The following is a 19,220-nucleotide window of genomic DNA, read 5'->3' as shown; positions in this document are numbered from 1 at the left end:
CAATTTTTTTTTACAATCATATGGCTAAATAACTGGAGGAATACTATTTCCCAACTTTAAAGTAAAGTGACAATACAGTCACAAAACTGTAATAAAAATGATCTCAAAAACCCAATTATGTATATGGTAGACTAAATTGGGTATACATTACCTGTTTGCAGTCTACTCTTCAAGACATCAGCTGGTATAGCCACCAACCAATTGCATATGCCGGCCATTCCACCTGCAAATATTGTTTGAAACAGTCCTAACTTCCCCTTTTCTTGACCTTTGGGGGTTAATGCACTTTGTAAAAATTCATATGTCATGAAATACATTCCACTTGCAGGAACATCTGAAATAAAATAAAAAAATTCTTAGTGGACATAGGAGGCTAGTTATACCTAGATTTACTGGAATAGGCATATTAGGGACATCTCAATAAAAAGTTTCTACTCCTAATAGAAATATGCATGTATTTCACTACTTTTATTCGAATTAAAAATGTATTTCCAACAATACAATTTACTTTTGCACATGTTTTACTAATAATATATTCTTTGAGCAACTCTAAACGCTACCATGAAGGCCAATTTATCAGCAATTTGTGGGTCATGATAGTGAACGAAGATAAACCAAAAGACAATTAGGGTGCAAAGCATTCATGCCTACACTGGATTGTGGTGAAAGAGATGTCTATTAAGGTACAACAGTGATAAAAAATTATAAATGAGAGTGAAACTAAATATATAATTCTACGATAGTGTAATGTTGGAGAGAGTAGATAAATATGGATTGGAAAAGCCATTTTAAAACTGAGAGGAACTGCTTAAGTCGGTACTCAAGAGGGTACCAAACATTTTTGGAAAACACCATCAAATAATATTCACATGGAAAATTCTAAGAGATGGAAAGAGATTCCAATTTAACTATGTAATGAAGAGTAATAAAACTTTTAAATAAAATTGAACACTGCCTCTGCTACACATCTCAATTGGGAAGGTCTTTACACATTCCAGAGATGAAGGTGATACAAAAATATAAAAAAATAACTCAAAGATGTTTTCCAATCCTGCAAGTCTCTCTTCAAATACTGTCTCCAAATGACTCATATCTCCCACAAATTATTCCCCAATGTCCACAATAGTATATGCTTCCATCACCCTGCCCACTAAACTCCCTTGATTCCAACTTTTAAATCGACATGGTGAAAATCATACCCTTTCAGCTGCTCTCTTTCCATAGTTACAAGTTCTACAACCCACAAAACAAATATTCAATGGAACTAAGGGGATTATATTTCAATATTGATCAAAACCCTCATCCTAAGTCTACCCATTGAATTTGAGAGTACCACCAGCTGTACTGCCATTGGTTTAAAGTTAAGTGAGCAAGCTAAGTACACGACTACACTCATTCACGTGGCCAGCTATATCTTCTACCATTTAGGATACATTAAAATATTGCCCACATAAAATTTGTACCTTATAATTTCATGGTGGGATGATTTCCTACATTTTGGGGGGAAATCACAATTTTTAGAATAAGATTCAAACTTTTCCTATGGGAAAAATTAAATGACTGCAGTTACCATTACCTCCCCCCCCCCCCGTTCTCGTCTCTAAACCGCCAATTAAACAATGTCTTACACGAGATGAGAATATTGTTCAACCTTTTCCCAAAAGTTAGCAACAAAAAAGACACTTGCATTTTTTGCCCTCAAGTGAACTTAAAACACCGACAATAGTCACTTACGTTGGAATACAACTTGACTACCATATGAATGACTGTCACTTTTTACCTTCTTGACTAATACTGAATTAACGCTATGGATCCACTGATAGTGGTTGCTTTAATCCATGGTACTGATATTGTTAACAGTCTGATCCTATACCACAGTACAGTAAAACTCGCACAGCTAACTCAAGTTACAACTAATGTGCTAACATCAGCGACGCCCAAACATGGTCTTATTTATCTACCTTTTGAGTGAAATTTTACATAACACCCTAGCATCATGCGTAGCATGATTTACATGATCTACAGTACCTCTATTTACAAAGGCATACACTCGTATAATTGTGTTACTCTTACAGCTGTTCTATTTGATACCACTAGGATTTACGATTAGATAAAAAGACATCATCCAACTGGTCTGGGATGATTGGTTGGGGGTTTCCTTTTAACTTTGTGCCTAACTGAAAAAATGCAAAACCAGGACTTTGGAAGAATATTCAAATGGATACGATGCAAAATATTTTTCAATAAATTAAAAGGTAAAAATTTTCGGCGGCCGGAAAAATGTAAAAACCGATAGGGGTGCAAAGGTAGGGAGCAGGAAAGTAGAGGAGCATACAGGGTGGTTTCCGGAAGTAATGTAATCGAATTTCCCGCGCCGCTTCTATGGGTTGGAGTGGGATCGAACCACTTGGAGCGGGTGGGGGGACGCTAAGCTTTGCCGCGAAACCGGTCCCAGTGCTCTCCAAGCTGTGGAAGCGGCCGGACGTCAGTCATTGTAAACGTCTGCGCGCCGACCGTGTCACGAAAAAAATGGAATTTACGATCGAGCAACGTTACGCGATTACCAAGTTATGCGCTCAACTGAAAAAAAATCTTTGAGGAGACTAACAAAATGATTCGCGATGCTTACGGGTACTCGGCTCTGTCCTACTCACAAGTTTCGAGTTGGTTTAAGGCCTTAAAGGAGGGCCGAGAAAAGGTTCACGACGAACAACGTTCTGGGCGGCCGTCAACCAGCAAAACTGACAACAATGTGGCTCGTGTTTGACAATTGTTGGATTCTGACCGTCGATTGAGTATCAAGATGGTTGCCAATGAACTGAACATGTCGTCTACTGTTGTGTTTCGCGTTATTACTGAAGATTTAGCGATGAGGAAAGTAAGCACCAAGTTCGAGCCCAAGGTGCTGTCAGACGACCAAAAGACCAACCGAGCAGAAAGTTCAAGTGAACTTTTGCAACCTATTGAAAACGAACCTGATTATTTGGACAATGTGATCACTGGTGATGAAACTTGGGTTTTTGAATATGACCCAGAAACAAAACGCTTAAGCTCTGCGTGGCACAAGGAAGAGCAAGAAGGCAAGAAGGAGCAAATCAAAAGTGAAAACAATGCTCATTGTCTTTTTCGACAATAAAAGACTGGTACATAAGGAGTTTGTTCCTCAAGGACAGACAGTTAACGCTGCCTACTACGTGGGTGTGCTGGAAAGACTCCGCAAAAGGGTCATCGAGGACGAGAAAAGACAAACACATGACGAAGACCTTGCGAGAGGTCCCCGAAGACGCCTTCCAGGGTGCGTACCGGTCATGGCAGAATCGCTGGAAAAATGTGTACAGACCTACGGACAGTTTGAAGAATTCTCAGCGTTTGTGCAAATCTGTTAAATAAATTACTTTATAAAAATAATTGCATTACTTTCGGAACCCACCCCGTATGCCCACGGACACGCGTTTTTGTCACTTTTGCAAGGAGTGACAAAATTTGACTACCCATGGCACACCTGTAAATATCGCTCATGTATTCGCGAAAATGAAAAGTTTACATAATGGTAGTGGAGTTGCACAAAATAGCACTTGGCGCGAAAATATACGGCATCGCTTCGGGTCAAGACTAAATCTAAACTCAAGTCACCACGCGGATGACTATTATAAAAAATACACACCAAGCGACATATTACTAGTTGATTAACAACTGAAATATCGACATGGTGAATTTTCAATGTGTAACTGAAGTTTTTTCTTCTACGTCCACACGGAAACGTTGTTTCGGTGCGGTGGAAGCATTCACGAAAAAGCGTCCACGATACGGCAGTATTATTGTTATACAATCAATTAATTATATTTTAAAGGCTATGAACACCTCAAATAATAGCAGTAACCACCTCCCAACAATGGAATGTGAGTAAATGGTAATTCACACCCTTCACAATCGAGCAATATTAGAGAAGGGAGTAAGATAGACAACCTTTTTGTCAGAATGAAAAAAATACTACTGTATGTTCCTTATACTCTTTGGACAGTGGTGAGGAATGTGTGTACCGATTACACATATTTAGTTTTTCGTAATTAAGAACGCCAGTTATACACATTCACTCAACTGAGGCCTGACGTGACTGTTAAATCTTGTCGTGCCTAACATGGTTTTTTCAGCATTGCTATAATTCATTGGACAATGAAAATAATTCTATAAGAATTTTACATTTCCACTCGCTGGTATTAGGTTTGACTACATGTAAATTAATTTTTGAATGAAAAAAAAAGACTACTCATTTTCCACGGACAATATCTTTGGTACAACTAGCGTCAACGCATAGGCGTTTTAACGCCTGCGTTGAAACTAGTTGCACCAAATAATAAAATTCCTGTAAACGGGGACTGGGCTACGGTCTTCGCCGAGGAGAACTCTTCCCAATATCACTATTTGACAGGACAAGTCTTCTAAGGAAACAGAAATTACATCATTATGGAATGAGTTTCTCAGTTTGTTGAGCAAACGTTGGTCTAGAAATGGTACTTACATTTATCACCAAAGTATTGAAAGAAACTAAGTATCTTTACCCAAGCTCGTTAATTTCAGTTTCCTCGCATAGCCCTCAAGGCAATTACGGGGAAAGTACGGAAGGAGGGAAAACTAGCTTCAGAAATTTTTGATAACTTATCAACTCGACGTTATTGATGAACGCGATGAGCTGCTGGATTTTCATTTTCCGAAGCGAAGAAAGGAAGCATCATGGAGCAATAGGCCTAATGGGAGAAGTTCAGCGGGAACCCTTCATCCTCCATAAATATAAAATGGTAAATGGTTGATGAATATCTCAATATATATTTTACTTTCTTCCGATCAACTATTCTAATAATGTATACTATATGTGATGTCAATCGAAATCCATTACTAACTAGAAAACTATACATTAATATCCGACCATTTAAGGCCAAGGGTCTCCAACGGGAAAATACCAAGTCAGAGGCGAGTTAGATAAGACTTTTGTTTTAAAAACAATTATGCAACAGTGAAGACAATGGAAAGGTGAAGGTTGAACTACGAGGGCTATAAAAATATTTCGTCTTATGTACTCAATATTTCATGTTCCTTTGAGATCAAAACATCCGTGTGTAGTTGGTTAGACGACACCATATAATAATGAGGGAAACATTTTAATCGATTGGGAACATCCTTGAAAAGATGAACGAAGGTTGGAGGTGTGGGTGGGATCTAGGGTTGAGGATTGAGGGACGTTTGGAGAGGCTGAGCATCTATCATACAGAGTGACGGCGGAAGTGTTGCTGTGGCGTGGGAGAGCATGGAACTGAGGCAGAGATAGTCATATCGGGATCGCCTTCCTGTGGCCGCCACACTCGCTTGTTAACACAAATCTCCATGAGGAGCCCAAGCCACGCACGACTTAGACGCGAGTAAGCTGGACGCCTAACTTCAAAGGAAATCCCTTCAGATTCTTACGCTATTGAGGATGCAGTGGCTCTCGGGGCGCCTCTTTCTCATAACGCCTCTGCTCATCTTATCGCCAACGGTGAGTCACAATAACTTCGGTCGAGGGCTGAGTAGCCGGACAGAAGAAGTTGTTTGTAGTCGTACTATAGTAGAGGCCAACGTCCTGAGGCCCAAATATAAGAGTGTGATTCCGGTGGCGGCGAAATTTTCAGGGGCATTCCGATACCGAGCAGAGAGCACGTCAAGTTCGGTAATCCGTCTGTCGGGTGGAACGATATACTGAGGTCATCTTTGCCGCTTTCATAAACGCTAGCTTCTGAATCTTTCCACACTATAACTACTAAATTCCCCCATACTATTCACTAACCATATAACTAGTTACTAACTATTCCAATACGAATGACCTTGGTTCTCGGCCAGCTCCCCAAATAACTACTTCCATCATGGGAATCGCCTGGTGAAGATGCAAAAATCGGGTTTCCCTCTTTTTTGCAACAATAAATCGTTTTATTTTTGGTTCAATGCAGACCTAGGTTATTCATATTATAAGTAAGATATTTTAATAGCAGCATGGGTTCTGTGGTGTTTGGCTAGGACAATTGTGACAGGATTAGTGAGGGTAACTAATTTATACCTTACTCAAAACTAATATTTCAGAGGGGCATCTCCGATAATTCTGAATATAATATTAGTAGCTTAAACATCTACTGAAATATATAGTTACAATACACGAAGGAATTTTAGAAATGATCAATTACAAATGTGATACCAAAGCAAGTGACTTGGAATCTGGAATACAGCCAACTTCAAGGAATATTAATTAACCCACTAGCAAAACTAGTTATTGTATCCCTACCTCTGGTAAAATAGCTCATTGTTTATCATATAGCAGTCTAAAATTGGATCTGAAACAAACCAAAGATCCAGTAAAAGCCACTGAGAGGAAGGCAATTGTGGTTATCATCCCAAATGATAGACTGCATTTGTGTACATACGCAATCTTAAAGTTCAGAATTAGTAAGAGAAATAAAAAACGCTTAAGTGTTACTGCTTTTATCTCCTGGTAACTACAATGAAATATAATTAGAAATCGTTGATTGTTGATAATCTACAAGATTAAAAAAATTAATCTAAGTGTAAAGGCACTGCTTCAGTCCTTTTCAAACAGATACTTGGTTAAGTTGGACTTTGAGTGAAAATTACTGAAGCACCTATGACCTCTTTCATCCTCATTTTAAATGCTCTTCTATTTTGGCCTATGTAAGCAAAATTACAATTTTTGGCATGGCGCATTGATTTGTAAACCCTGATAGGGAGAGTGAATAGCATTTATTTGACATTGTTGATACCCTTGTGTCTAAGCCCCTATACCCTTCCAATGCCAGCCATTTCTTGGCACTTGGTTGCAATGAGTGAACCCCACTTAACCCTCTCATCCTCCATCATCTTATCCTGCCTTTTCTTTTCTCCCTCTTCCTTCCTTATCTCCCAAGGGCTATGCAAAAGTGAAATGTGTTTTGCATAATACAAATTAATTTGTGGAAATACAGAGTTATCATGGATATCTTCTTCCATAAACTTATGCCTGGTGCTGTTAATTTTTTACAATTATACCCATTTTATGTGACAAATAAATATTACTTAATATTTCATATAATCCAGGGAAGCACCATGGTTTTAATGGCACCCAACATTAATATCACCCAGACTGACCGTAATGGGAGCAGGGACATCAAACCCCCTCCATGGTTTTGACTCTACGTAACACATTTGAAGGATTCTTATCAGAATTAATTAAATAAAAAAATAAACATGTTATCTACTCAAAGGCCAGTTTGATAGGCGTCGGTAGAGCTCACTCAGTTCTAAGGCCAAAAGTATGTAAAATTTACACATCAGGGTAGGGGGGCCAGATCCTTTCCCTGAGCTTCCTATGGTTTCCCAGGAAATTCTTGTACACGAAAAATCAACATTAGGTTGAAGCATGGGTTGCCCAGAGGCATGCCCCGGAACTGAACCAGGGCCCTTCAAGCAGAAGTCCAATGCTGTACCCCTGGACTACAATGTCCCCTAATTAATTAAACATCAATTTTTGATTTTCAGTAGAAAAAATATATAATATATTTAATATTGGGCTTAGAGAGAGAAAGTTTCCAAATGCAATTTTAATCATAAACCACTGATGCAATCAACAGTAATCAACCCAAAGACTGGTTTGATGGGCGAGGGTGGACCTTGCATTGCACCCACAAGGCCCTTTAGAGTGTGCGACATTCAAATATTAGGACAGGTGGGCCAAATCTTTACAAATTACAAATGCCTTGAGTCACCCAGATGTGAAACCAGACATCCTGGCCACTAGACAGCTAACCTTCCACGAGGTAACCATACCCTTCAATGATAGACAAGACCAAACACACGTTTTGAGTCAATTAGGCATGACTGTTTGCTCTTAACATTATACACATTATCACAACATCATCCAGTGTATTCAGGTTGAACACTTCAACCTTGTGTTGTAATGGTTTTTCTCATTCGGAGCACTGAAAAGGGCCACCTTATGGTAGAAATATGCATATCCACTTTTCACACCATTGTTTCCTTAGTTTGTAAGTGATATTTTGCCTTCCTCTTATATTTTCCATTTGCTTCTTTCTTTTGACTGAAGGACTTAATTCCTTACCATTTTTGGTGTACACAACGCCATCAGGCCATCTAGTGTTTCACCCACTTTATATTCCAGAGTGTTGGTATTTCTTTTCTGGAATACCTGAGTGAGTGAGAGTAAGTGTGTGTATTATTCCCCATAAGTAGGCCCCTGGTGGCTGGATTTCTTTGCAAACCTATTCAGTCTCTTTCGAGTTAACACTTTAGTGGTTAAGGTCACCCAGAGCAAGTCCCTGGTGAGGGAAAAACTTCCCTGTAAACCACTTTGGGCTAACCAGTGTGAATGCATATTAGTAACTTCCCCAATATGGTCCCTGGGAATAGTATTAATTTCCTTGTAAACCTAACAGGGAAACACCCCCACTCTTTTTAAATGTGAACCTCTCAGTATTTTGAATGAGTGTCCGATCACTGGGGAAGGATTAACTTTCCCCATAAATCACTACACCAATCTCAATATTCCTTCCTTTTTTCCTTTTATGGTGGCATGAAGTAAAAAACCCTTTACAGCTTAAGGAAATGTTATTTGATACAGTCGAAATATTTCACTGATAAAAAAAGCTAATAAAACAAATTAAAGTACCTACATACACAATGATCAGTGAACTTTAAAAAAATCATGAAAAGTAGCAATTATTTTTTAATGCAAAGCATCAAAATTAAACTGATAAAAATTATGAAACTTACACACCTCATTTGATAAACTGAGGCACTTATTGCCATGACCACATATTATCACACTTCCTAATGCTTTATACTCATACTTTCCATGTAGAAAAACCCCAATTTAATCAGATTAACGTAAATCATCCTTCATAGTTGAGCTTGTATGCATTTATAGCTTAGCTTATGATACTGGCAAGGTATCTGCATGCGATAAATGTTAAAAAAAGCCATACATTCAAACTTAGTTCTCATTTATTGATTTCTACATTTCTCCAGGAAGGCAGAGAGGAGAGATGGAGCATCAAATGTCCTGGTGAATGTTCATGCCATTTAAGTCACTTTAAAGATCTACCTATGAGGAAATGGCTTGTGGAGGAATCTACTGGACAAAAGAGGCACTCTAAAGAGACCTATGAATACAACAATGAGGCAAGTTTAAAAATTTCTTTGAAAAGAACTCAGCTTGATAAAACAACTTGAACAGACTGTATACAATACTCCTAAATCTTCGTCTATTGCAGGAAATCATTTACCTTTTCTTTCTGGTTTGACACTTAAAATTTTTTAAATGGTAATTTGATATATAATCAATGTGAGTTAATATAGAAGTAGATTCCATATTCCCAATGTTAAGTCTTCGCATAAGTCTCATAATTGGCTCCCCAAAACTTTTTCCAATATTTACAACACGAAAAACTACAAAACACATTATTAGTACACTAGATTACAAAATACATGACAAAATGAATTAAGTAATTTAAAAAATACTCATGCAGTGATTATTTTTAGTCTTCTCGATGCCATCATGAAAAGGAGGATTCTGTAACTTTCCCAGCTCACTACTGATGGCAAAATCACTACCTATAGTTCTACTCTATTCTACCTATAGTTAATTCTATTAGATGCTATTCAAGTCAAGACTGCGAATGGATTTTATTTTCCTGCTACAGGACTCAAATGTTTTTTATAAAATGGACCATTTATTTGTACCATGAATATCTAAATTGAAAAAAGTGGGGGCTCTTTCATATGACCATATACTTAAGTGTAATTATTATCAAGAAGTAACAAATAACAAGGCAATAAAATTTTATAGGAATATAAATTGATTTTATTACAAGGATGAATTTAATTATTTATGATATGAAAGCAATATTATTTTGCATGAGAGCAGTAAAAAAAACTTTTGCTCACAATTCACTAATTATTTGGTCACCAGAGGCATTAAAGGAATCAAATAAGAGTAACAACTTAATCTCAATGCAGTGAACAATCTTTATGACATTTTAAAGTTTCAAAATTAAAAATACTGGTTGCTTAAGGTTAGTTTCCCCTTATTCATTGCAATACATGCAAAGGGAAGAATCCAAATGTACGAAAAGTAATTCCCAATATTTTGAAATGCATAGTAAATTGTTTCAAGATGTATGCAAAATATTTGGGGTAGAATACCATCATGGAATTTTAATCTTTTGTGGTAAACTGTAGAGAATGATTTCCACAGAATGTTGATTTCACAAATGTCGTATTAGAATTTAAAGATCATATGTCAAAAGTTACAGAGTTACATTCAATTAGACAGATGAAACCTTCACCAATAAGAATATAATAACAGATTTTCTGTAGCATTTCTTCACATTTCAAAAGCCCTTAATATGGCTACAACACAAGCAGAAGCATTGTTATGATTCATCATCTTTATAAAAATAATTTATGCATGGATCATTCAATAATTCCTCACAAAATTAAATATATGGCCTCCGAAGTATTGGAAAAGGTTTACTTTTAGGAAGCCTCATTTCTCACTACACTGCTGCTAAAGTTTCAGCTATATCCATCTTGTGGTTTCATTTTCATAGTTTATTGAAGCAACAACTTTAGTTTATTTATAAAAATGAGAATTGTGTGGTGATCAAACACTTCTACTTAAAAGGCTAAAAACCTGAGTTGGATAAAGTTCACTGCATATCTCCTCCTAAGTTTGCAATTGTTTACAATTGAGTAAAGGACTTTCAAACATGGCTATACCACCACAAAAGATAAACGTTAGTCAGAATGTCTGGTGGAAGTGACTTCCTCTGAAATATGTGAAAAGATCCACAATATAGTTTTGAGGGATCAAAAAATAAAAAATTGCAAAATTGTTGAGGCAGAGATATCACAAGCTAGTATTTTCAATTTTGCACAATAAATTGGGCATGAAAAAAATCTTGGCAAGATGATTGCCATGTTTGCTCTCAGTAGAGAATAAACATAATCATGTTGTCAACTACGAGCCTGGATAGGCACTCCTCCATTGACATCCTGATCAGTTTCTTCATCGATATATAACTGCGGACTAAACATGGATACACTGCTACAGTCCAAACAGTGGGTTTCTAAAGGCAATCCATCTAAGAAGAAGGTGAATATGGAAAGGTAATGGCCATGATTTTTTGGAATGTGCATGAAATCATCTACATTGATTGCTTACATGAAGGAAAAATGATAAATGGAGAGTATTATGCATCATTGCACAGGTTGGGCGAAGAAATCAAGAAAAAATCTTCATTTGGCAGAGAAAAAATTCTCTTCCATCAAGACAATAAACGGGGGTTCCCCTGCGCAGTTTTGACAGCAAAAATTATTGAATTAAATTCCAATTGTTACAACATCCACTGTATTCACCAGATTTGGCCCCCAGTGACTTTTTTAATTTCCTAACTTGAAAAATGGCTTGGTGGAAAACAATTCACATCAAACAAGGAGGTAATAGCCACCATAAAAATAGATGTCTATTTTGAGGATCTTCTGAAATCCTAAATTTTGGATGGCTTAGAAAAGTTAGAGAAACACTGGGAGAAGTGTACTGCAATAAAAGCAGATTATGTTCCAACATAAAAAAATCTATTTTTCATTTTGATTCTGCTTCTAGTCTCAAGAACCAATGAACTGAACAAAACTATCACTACTATCTACATCATTTCTAGTTTAATCATGTAATTTAATGTCACACTGAAATTATAAGATTAACTAAGATCAGTCAATTGATTCAAGATGATTGTCATTAATTCTCATCCGTGAGGATTTAAGAGATCACTATCAATCATAAATATTATTGGATGCTCATTTTCTAGTTCTAAGGAAAGAGCTTGTAATGTGAAATTTAGTTTTCCTAGCTACTGCTTCAAGAATACTCTTCTAGATTGTAGTGAAATTGGAGATGTGAATATTCAACTTCCAATCAAATTCTCCACATTTGCACCTGATTCCTCCAAAATGCCCATCTTTTGCTTTATTATCAATATGTTTTTATTTTCATTTGATCTATTTATTTATTGTCTTCTATTGGAGAGAGAACGAGGCTACATAGTCCCTTCTTCCACCTAACTTCTTAACATGACATTGAAGACAATTATTATCACCAATTCCCTAGGCGAAAGAAAACCTACCTATGCAAGAAATAGAACCTGCAACTAATTGGCTGGCAGGAGAGATTGTTACCCCGCCGCCACCACGGCTGGTGGGGTGTATAAAGCATAAAGCTATTTAAGTTATATAAATAAATATTAAATTGAAATAATAAGATAATGTAGATAAGTAACAGCTGTGGTTCTGTGCTATGTGATTTAAAAAAGCCACTCACAGCAGAGAGCAAAAGAATGTTTCATGCAGTTCATAAAATTACAGGAGATAATTTTGAAGATAATTTTAATAACTGATTCAAATATACTCTAAATACTGACCTTAATTAACTAATATACATAATGTCAACAAAAACTTAGTTCAGAGTCATCAAACTGCGGTTCTCATTGCACTGATTCATATGGAGATGAGTCCAAGCCAAAAAAAAATTACCCAGCCTTGAGGATTTTAGGAGCTTAGGTTACATTCATAAATTTGAGGTTTCACTACATTTCATTGTGATTTGTAAAAATTATCAAGAACTAGAAATGTTAAATGAAAATCATTGTTTTCCCTAATGTTTGGCCATCAATTAGGGGTAACAAAAGGGGGCAATTAAATGGGAAAACACGCTCATAATTATTTGCCATAGAATCCATTTAAGAAGTTATTTAAGACCCTCAACATTCATCTGCAGAGGAAGTCATATGCACATATTTCAAATCACATACCACATTTATTCTCAGCTAGAAGTGTCTTATGTGTTAATACTGCCATAAATGAAATAGTTGATGGTAAAGATTAGGAATTTCTTAAGGTGGTCTTGCTTTGTTTAAACATATTTCAAATGCAGCCAGGAATAAATTAATTTTTTCCAGGGAAAAGTACACATGCATTACATCGTGCTTTTTATGGAGAAAATAGATAACTTAATAAGAACTGGCAATCAGTTTCTCATTGTGTAATTTCCATAAGTGGTGGACAATCAGCTGCCTGTACTCCCAGTGAGCTACCTATGCTGACCTTAGGAGCAAAGAGAGCAGCAACAAGCCTCTACCCAATAAGTGCTTATGTTACCTTCCCCATCATATTTCAATAAGGCCCCAAATCAGCTCCCTCTCAGGCAACACCGCTTATACATGGTCAATATGTATAATATTCACTTCAAGTCATATTTCATTTCAACAACAGGCACTTTACTACGAAGATGCCACACCAAAGGGGTATGCAGATGAAGACAATGACCTAATGAGAATGGCAATATGCATTTTAAAGAAGGATAGTGAACCAGGAGACTTACTTGAGAAGCTACCATCAAACCTGGAGGTAAATATAATTTGTGCGTCTAGTTGTAACTTTTGCCTTTCATAAAATAAGGGTTTCTGATTGAATAAGATTATTTATATTAATGGTATTTAATTTAGGCAGCACTAGGTATCAATATTTCCTTATAAATGATCATCTTCTGCATATTTAGACTTGGCAGGAATACTCTTATAAGGATCAATGACTAAATTGAAATTAATAAAATAGTTTAAGTGGTTTGAGTAGTATTTTTCATTCGTGGTATCAATGGTTTTATAAGATTCTACATGCTTCTACGAAAATAAAGTATAGTGTACTACTAATATCAGGAAGATCTGTACTAAAAGTGGAAGAATAAAATTAGGCACGAACAGGCAAAAAGAATCAAGTAGTTAGAAAATGATAAAAGTGGACACATCTTTGATCTTTGCGGGGTGAACTGTATTCAGAGTAACATGAATTTTATGCTTTGGGCCAACAGAAGAGGTATTGATAGAATGACTATTTTTGTACCTCTCTTGCCTGTCACTGTCATCACTCCTTTTTTTTTATTAATAATAAAAGCATATCAATAAAATCTGTATCAATACACACCAGTGTGACCTACAAGCTACTTAATCCTGTGTGGTATGAGGGAAAGAACCAGGAATATGAATACTTTTCCTATAAAACTGTTTCTTCCTCATTCTAAAATTCTGCTTACCTCCCCTCAACCAGCCAACCAGTTCTGCCATCAAAAAATACTCTATAAATTTGAAGGAATGAGACGACTTAGTAGAAAAGCTCAAGGATGCCTAGTGATTAATAAACCACACTTTAAAATATATTTTTAAAAAAACAAAGAAAGAATGAAAGAATTTGTGTTTCCACAAGAAAGAATTTATTATTGTCGACTAGTTTTACTACACTGTAGCATCATCTGGACTCTTTCCAGTTAAAGATGTTTGTGGATGGTAACTCTTTGTTATAACATTGCATGGGAAATCAGTTTTTTACATGAAGTCACTCATTTTCTGGGGATTTAAATGACAACGAAACGACATACAAACTTCAAATTTACATTCCCATACAAATTACACAGGTTTCTTATTTCAATTATGATTTCTTTTCTGTTATCCTTAATATATTGCATAATGCAGTAACATATATGCATTTCAATATGGAATTGCTTATGTATGAATGTAATTGACTAATTTAAGATTTTTATTTTATTAAATTTAAATTTTAAGATTATATATATATATATATATATATATATATATATATATATATATATATATATAAATATATAATCTTAAAATTTAAATTTAATAAAATAAAAATATATATTTATTATATATAAATATATATATATATATATATATATATATAATCTTAAAATTTAAATTTAATAAAATAAAAATCTTAAATTAGTCAATTACATTCATACATAAGCAATTCCATATTGAAATGCATACATGTTACTGCATTATATATATATATATATATATATATATATATATATATATATATATATATATATATATATATATATATATATATATATATATATATATATATATATATATATATATATATATATATATATATATATATATATATATATATATATATATATATATATATATATATATATATATATATATATATATATATATATATATATATATATATATATATATATATATATATATATATATATATATATATATATATATATATATATATATATATATATATATATATATATATATATATATATATATATATATATATATATATATATATATATATATATATATATATATATATATATATATATATATATATATATATATATATATATATATCGATGTTACATGAAATTCCTCACTATGGTTTTTCATTTTCTTGATGAGCATATTCAACCTTAATTTCAAATAAATACGTTAACTATTTAACATTTTAATGCAAAAATAATTGTTTTCCTACGTTTTGCTGCTGATGTGCCATTTTTCTCCAAATAAAATATGGGACTATTTTGCAATTTTTGGGCTCACTTGCTCTGAATATCTTTGGTAATGAGATTAGAGGAGCAATATTATTCATTTTTCCATCCATTTGAACTCATGAAACACAAAAAAAAATGTTTTTCTAACCTAGAATTACATAATTAAAAGCTGGATGCATAATATCTTCTGACATTAGCCCATGACACAAATCACTAAGTATGATATAGATTATACAACTACTTGTGAAATTTTCAGGTGCTAACGTTACTGCAATCACCCGATTCAGAGTATGTGACACTAGGGGAAAGCATATTTCACAACCAACTGGACCTTGTGGCACTGGAGATTCAAGGTTTTCATGGAAATGGCGATAGTCAAGTGAGTGGTCACCATAGCAACAGTGTATTATTACATTATCCTTTTGGTGACATCACTACAAAAAATCACCAGGATGAAGAAAGAATCACCTTGCACATCGAGTCAATTCATCAACTTCACTCCTTAGAATATTTGAACCTTCAATATGTGAAACTAGAGGGAAATGGGTATATGTTCCATGACAACACCAGACCAATGCCCCTAAAAACAGCTAATTATAAATATGATGTTGACGAAGATGAACTGGACTTAAAATTACCTGATCATGACATGCAAATGTCGCATCATCTTGTTTTCTTATCTCCAGAGCCAGAAGATGAAATTCTGCCTTACATGCGTTATCGTCAAGAGCAAGAAAATTTAAAATCATCCATTTACATAGGTCTTCCAAACCTGGTATTCATTAGGCTATTCGCATGTGGCTTAAAAGAGATCAACTGGAAGATGTTCGATGGATTACCACAACTCGAATACCTATCACTAGAAGAAAATGAACTCCGGTTCATTCCAGAGTTCACTTTCTATGGTGCCCCTAATCTAAAAATACTTTCACTCTCATATAACAAATTGCTTAGTCTCCAGAGTACTAGCTTAGCAGGCTTGCTTGATCTCAGGAAATTGGATCTATCCCATAATAACTTTTCACATTTATCTGAACTTTCATTACCTCCATTTCCTCACTTGAAAACAGCAGATTTCAGGCATAACCCCATAAAAACTGTCTTTTCCAGCACATTTGAAATAATGAATGCCACAGAAATACTTTTCCTGGGAGGAGATGAGACAGGAATTGAAATAATTCAAAATTCATTCTCTGGACTAAGTTCTTTGCTTAAACTATCCATTCATAATGTGAAAATCAATAAAATTGAAAGGGTAACATTAATGGGAATGCCTAATCTTAAGGAGCTAGAAATGAAGGGCTCAGTGGATACCATTGAATTTGATGCCTTTGCAGAAGTGCCAAAATTAGAGCAGTTAACCATGAAACATTGTCACATAAAAGCAATATCTATGGATGCCTTCTATGGAGTTTATCGGCTGATTTACTTAGACCTATCATATAATGAACTTGAAACTTTGCCTCCTGGTATATTTGACCAACAGTCTTCTCTTAAAGAATTAATTTTACAAAACAACCATTTCAGACAATTGCCTGAAAGGGTGTTTCAGTATGTTCAAGCTAAAATGATACGACTAGAGGGAAATCCTTGGCACTGTTCTTGTTCTATGATGGACTGGCGAGAAACATCTATCAACAAGGTGAAGGAAGAAGCCACTTCAATGTGCCAAAATCACTATGATAAAGGGATTACATGTGGACAATCAGTGAAAAGATATGTTTATGACAAAAGGGTAGCCCCACAATGTGAAACACCTGCCAAGTACAAAAATTGGAGTGTATTCCATGTTTTGCGAAAGGTATTGCGTTGCAAGAAATATAACCAGAAACCTAATGGCATAAAAAAACTGTATGGAAATTACATTTCCCATCAAGGGATTTCTGGGGTGAATGCAAGCAATGTACTTGAAAAAAAATGGAAATCACAAAATGAACAGCAGCTATCACCTTCTTTGGTGGAGCAAGATGGGAGCGAAAAAGACAGTGAAATAAAAACTACATTAATTCCTCAAACAACAGAAGACCTAAATACCTTCTCCCGCCACTACATGGAAACAACATCAGATCAACAATTTTCCACATATGACAGCATCCAACAATCCACAGCAATTGAGGAAAATATCTCAACTGACAAAGTAAATGGTATGAAAGTCATAAAACATATCAACAAAGACAGTATAAATCATTCATCTTTAAGTGAAATGACCTATATTAAGACACAGCCAACAATAGTTGAAAATATGTATGGTAGCAGAGTTTCTCAAAATTCCAGTACAATGGTAGGCATCGACAACAAGCTAGATAATGACCTAATGGGGTTTCTAAATGAAAAGAATGAAAGGTCAAATGATCCATCATCTTCAACTGATTTCTCATCAAGTAATGCTAATAAATACACTGTGAATTCAGATATTTCAAAAAAGCACAAAGTTGTGAAAAAAGAAGGTAACATGTCTCCTATTGACAAAGAACACCAATTTTTATTTGATGGTAATAAGAGACTAAAAGTATCAAAAAAGGCATACAAGTTAGAAATTGAAAGAAAGGCAAAAGAGAAACTCAAAGCAAATAAATTCTAGGAAAACAATCTGAGAATAAATGACAGTGAGACATTGTTGAGGGCAGGTGATACCACATAAAAGTGTATCGATTCAATGATTCATACAGGAGTGTCAATTATTCACCTTTGAATGGAGTCCATTGAAACTTTTTCTGATGCATTTCATGGTGTTCAATGTTTCATATTGAACACCTTCATCAGCTTTCATTGTTATTTATTTGTTACAAAAACTCTGAAGTGAACTAAAACCAAAATTTAACATTCTGAGCAAAATTTTATAGTCGTTGGAAATACAAAGGTACACTTAATTATCTATAATATTTTCAAGCATATTTCTATCATGTATGCTGTACCAATAAAAGAAATCACCAAGTTGATACTTTAAAAAGGATAGATTGATTTGAGGATTTGGGTTAATCATTAATAAACATAAGTGACATTTGAATTTGTATTAGCTACTCATAAAACTTCGGCATTTGACACAAGGCACAATTTGATATTAAAACTGTTGAATGAACTGGTATACAACACAATAAGAAATAAGACAATTATTAGTAGTAGTGTTGATGCAAAACACTAACATGCATATAGTTTTCCCTTACATTGGAAAAAGGATTTAATGGTATTTTTTGGAAATAGCATCATAACTCCTTCCAATAATTTTCAGAACTAATTTTGAGTATTTTCTAAAATGGGGAATTAAATTATGTTGCTTCTGCTAAGTGATTCTACTACTCATGAAGATCATGAAGATTTCTGTGTGTCTGTTTAGTGCTTTATAGAAGTTTTATTGTGATAAATGAGATGGATATGCCAGTGAATTTTGCACACCATGAACCACAATGGACTCCTTAATGTGCTAGAATTTGTTGATGTAATGAGAAGAGTCAATCTGGTGTAACTTACAAAATAAAACTTTTTTTATGAAAAATAGCAATTAAAATGTTTAAAAAGTGCATGACTTCTTTTTCATTTAAATATTGATTGTAATTAGTAGAATCAATGAAGGACAACTTTTCCAAATCAGGTTCATATATGTTAAAATAAAAATTAAATGTGCCTTTTTTTGGCATAAACTGATGGAAAACAGCAGCATCCTGGAGGAAGGGGGACCTATCAATGAAAGCCTATGAAAGATGTTAACAACGTGAAAAAATGTGTTTTTCTCTAGTTATACCAGTTTCCAGTTTATTGA

At 34.7% G+C, this 19,220-nt stretch overlaps 2 protein-coding genes across 2 annotated transcripts in view; one reads left to right on the top strand and one right to left on the bottom strand.

Moving 5' to 3' along the window:
• Window positions 1-19,220, bottom strand: part of colt (carnitine/acylcarnitine carrier protein colt, mitochondrial) — a 48,298-nt gene that overhangs the window by 4,983 nt on the left and 24,095 nt on the right. The window contains exon 5 of the mRNA XM_071583197.1: window positions 152-334. Coding sequence (XP_071439298.1) covers window positions 152-334 — 183 coding nt within the window. The remainder of the gene's footprint in view (window positions 1-151; window positions 335-19,220) is intronic.
• Window positions 5,404-18,916, top strand: LOC139686153 (uncharacterized). The gene is made up of 4 exons (XM_071583338.1): window positions 5,404-5,530; window positions 9,061-9,213; window positions 13,360-13,494; window positions 15,720-18,916. The coding sequence occupies exons 1-4, from the start codon at window positions 5,471-5,473 to the stop codon at window positions 18,042-18,044; spliced, it is 2,673 nt and encodes an 890-aa protein (XP_071439439.1). The 5' UTR covers window positions 5,404-5,470; the 3' UTR covers window positions 18,045-18,916.

This window comes from Hetaerina americana, unplaced genomic scaffold, assembly GCF_022747635.1.
Source record: "Hetaerina americana unplaced genomic scaffold, ioHetAmer1.1.p SCAF_13, whole genome shotgun sequence".
NCBI classification, from domain to species: Eukaryota; Metazoa; Arthropoda; class Insecta; order Odonata; family Calopterygidae; genus Hetaerina; species Hetaerina americana.
Note: the sequence above shows the minus strand (reverse complement) of the source record. Positions and strands in the feature narration are given on the sequence as shown.

What these genes read in the sequence shown, in the direction of transcription:
- LOC139686153 (XM_071583338.1), top strand. Translation starts at nt 5,471, where the DNA reads ATGCAGTGGCTCTCGGGGCGCCTCTTTCTCATAACGCCTCTGCTCATC. An exon ending in CCTATGAATACAACAATGAG is followed by an intron (nt 9,214 to 13,359) that starts GCAAGTTTAAAA and finishes TTTCAACAACAG; the next exon opens with GCACTTTACTACGAAGATGC. An exon ending in AGCTACCATCAAACCTGGAG is followed by an intron (nt 13,495 to 15,719) that starts GTAAATATAATT and finishes TGAAATTTTCAG; the next exon opens with GTGCTAACGTTACTGCAATC.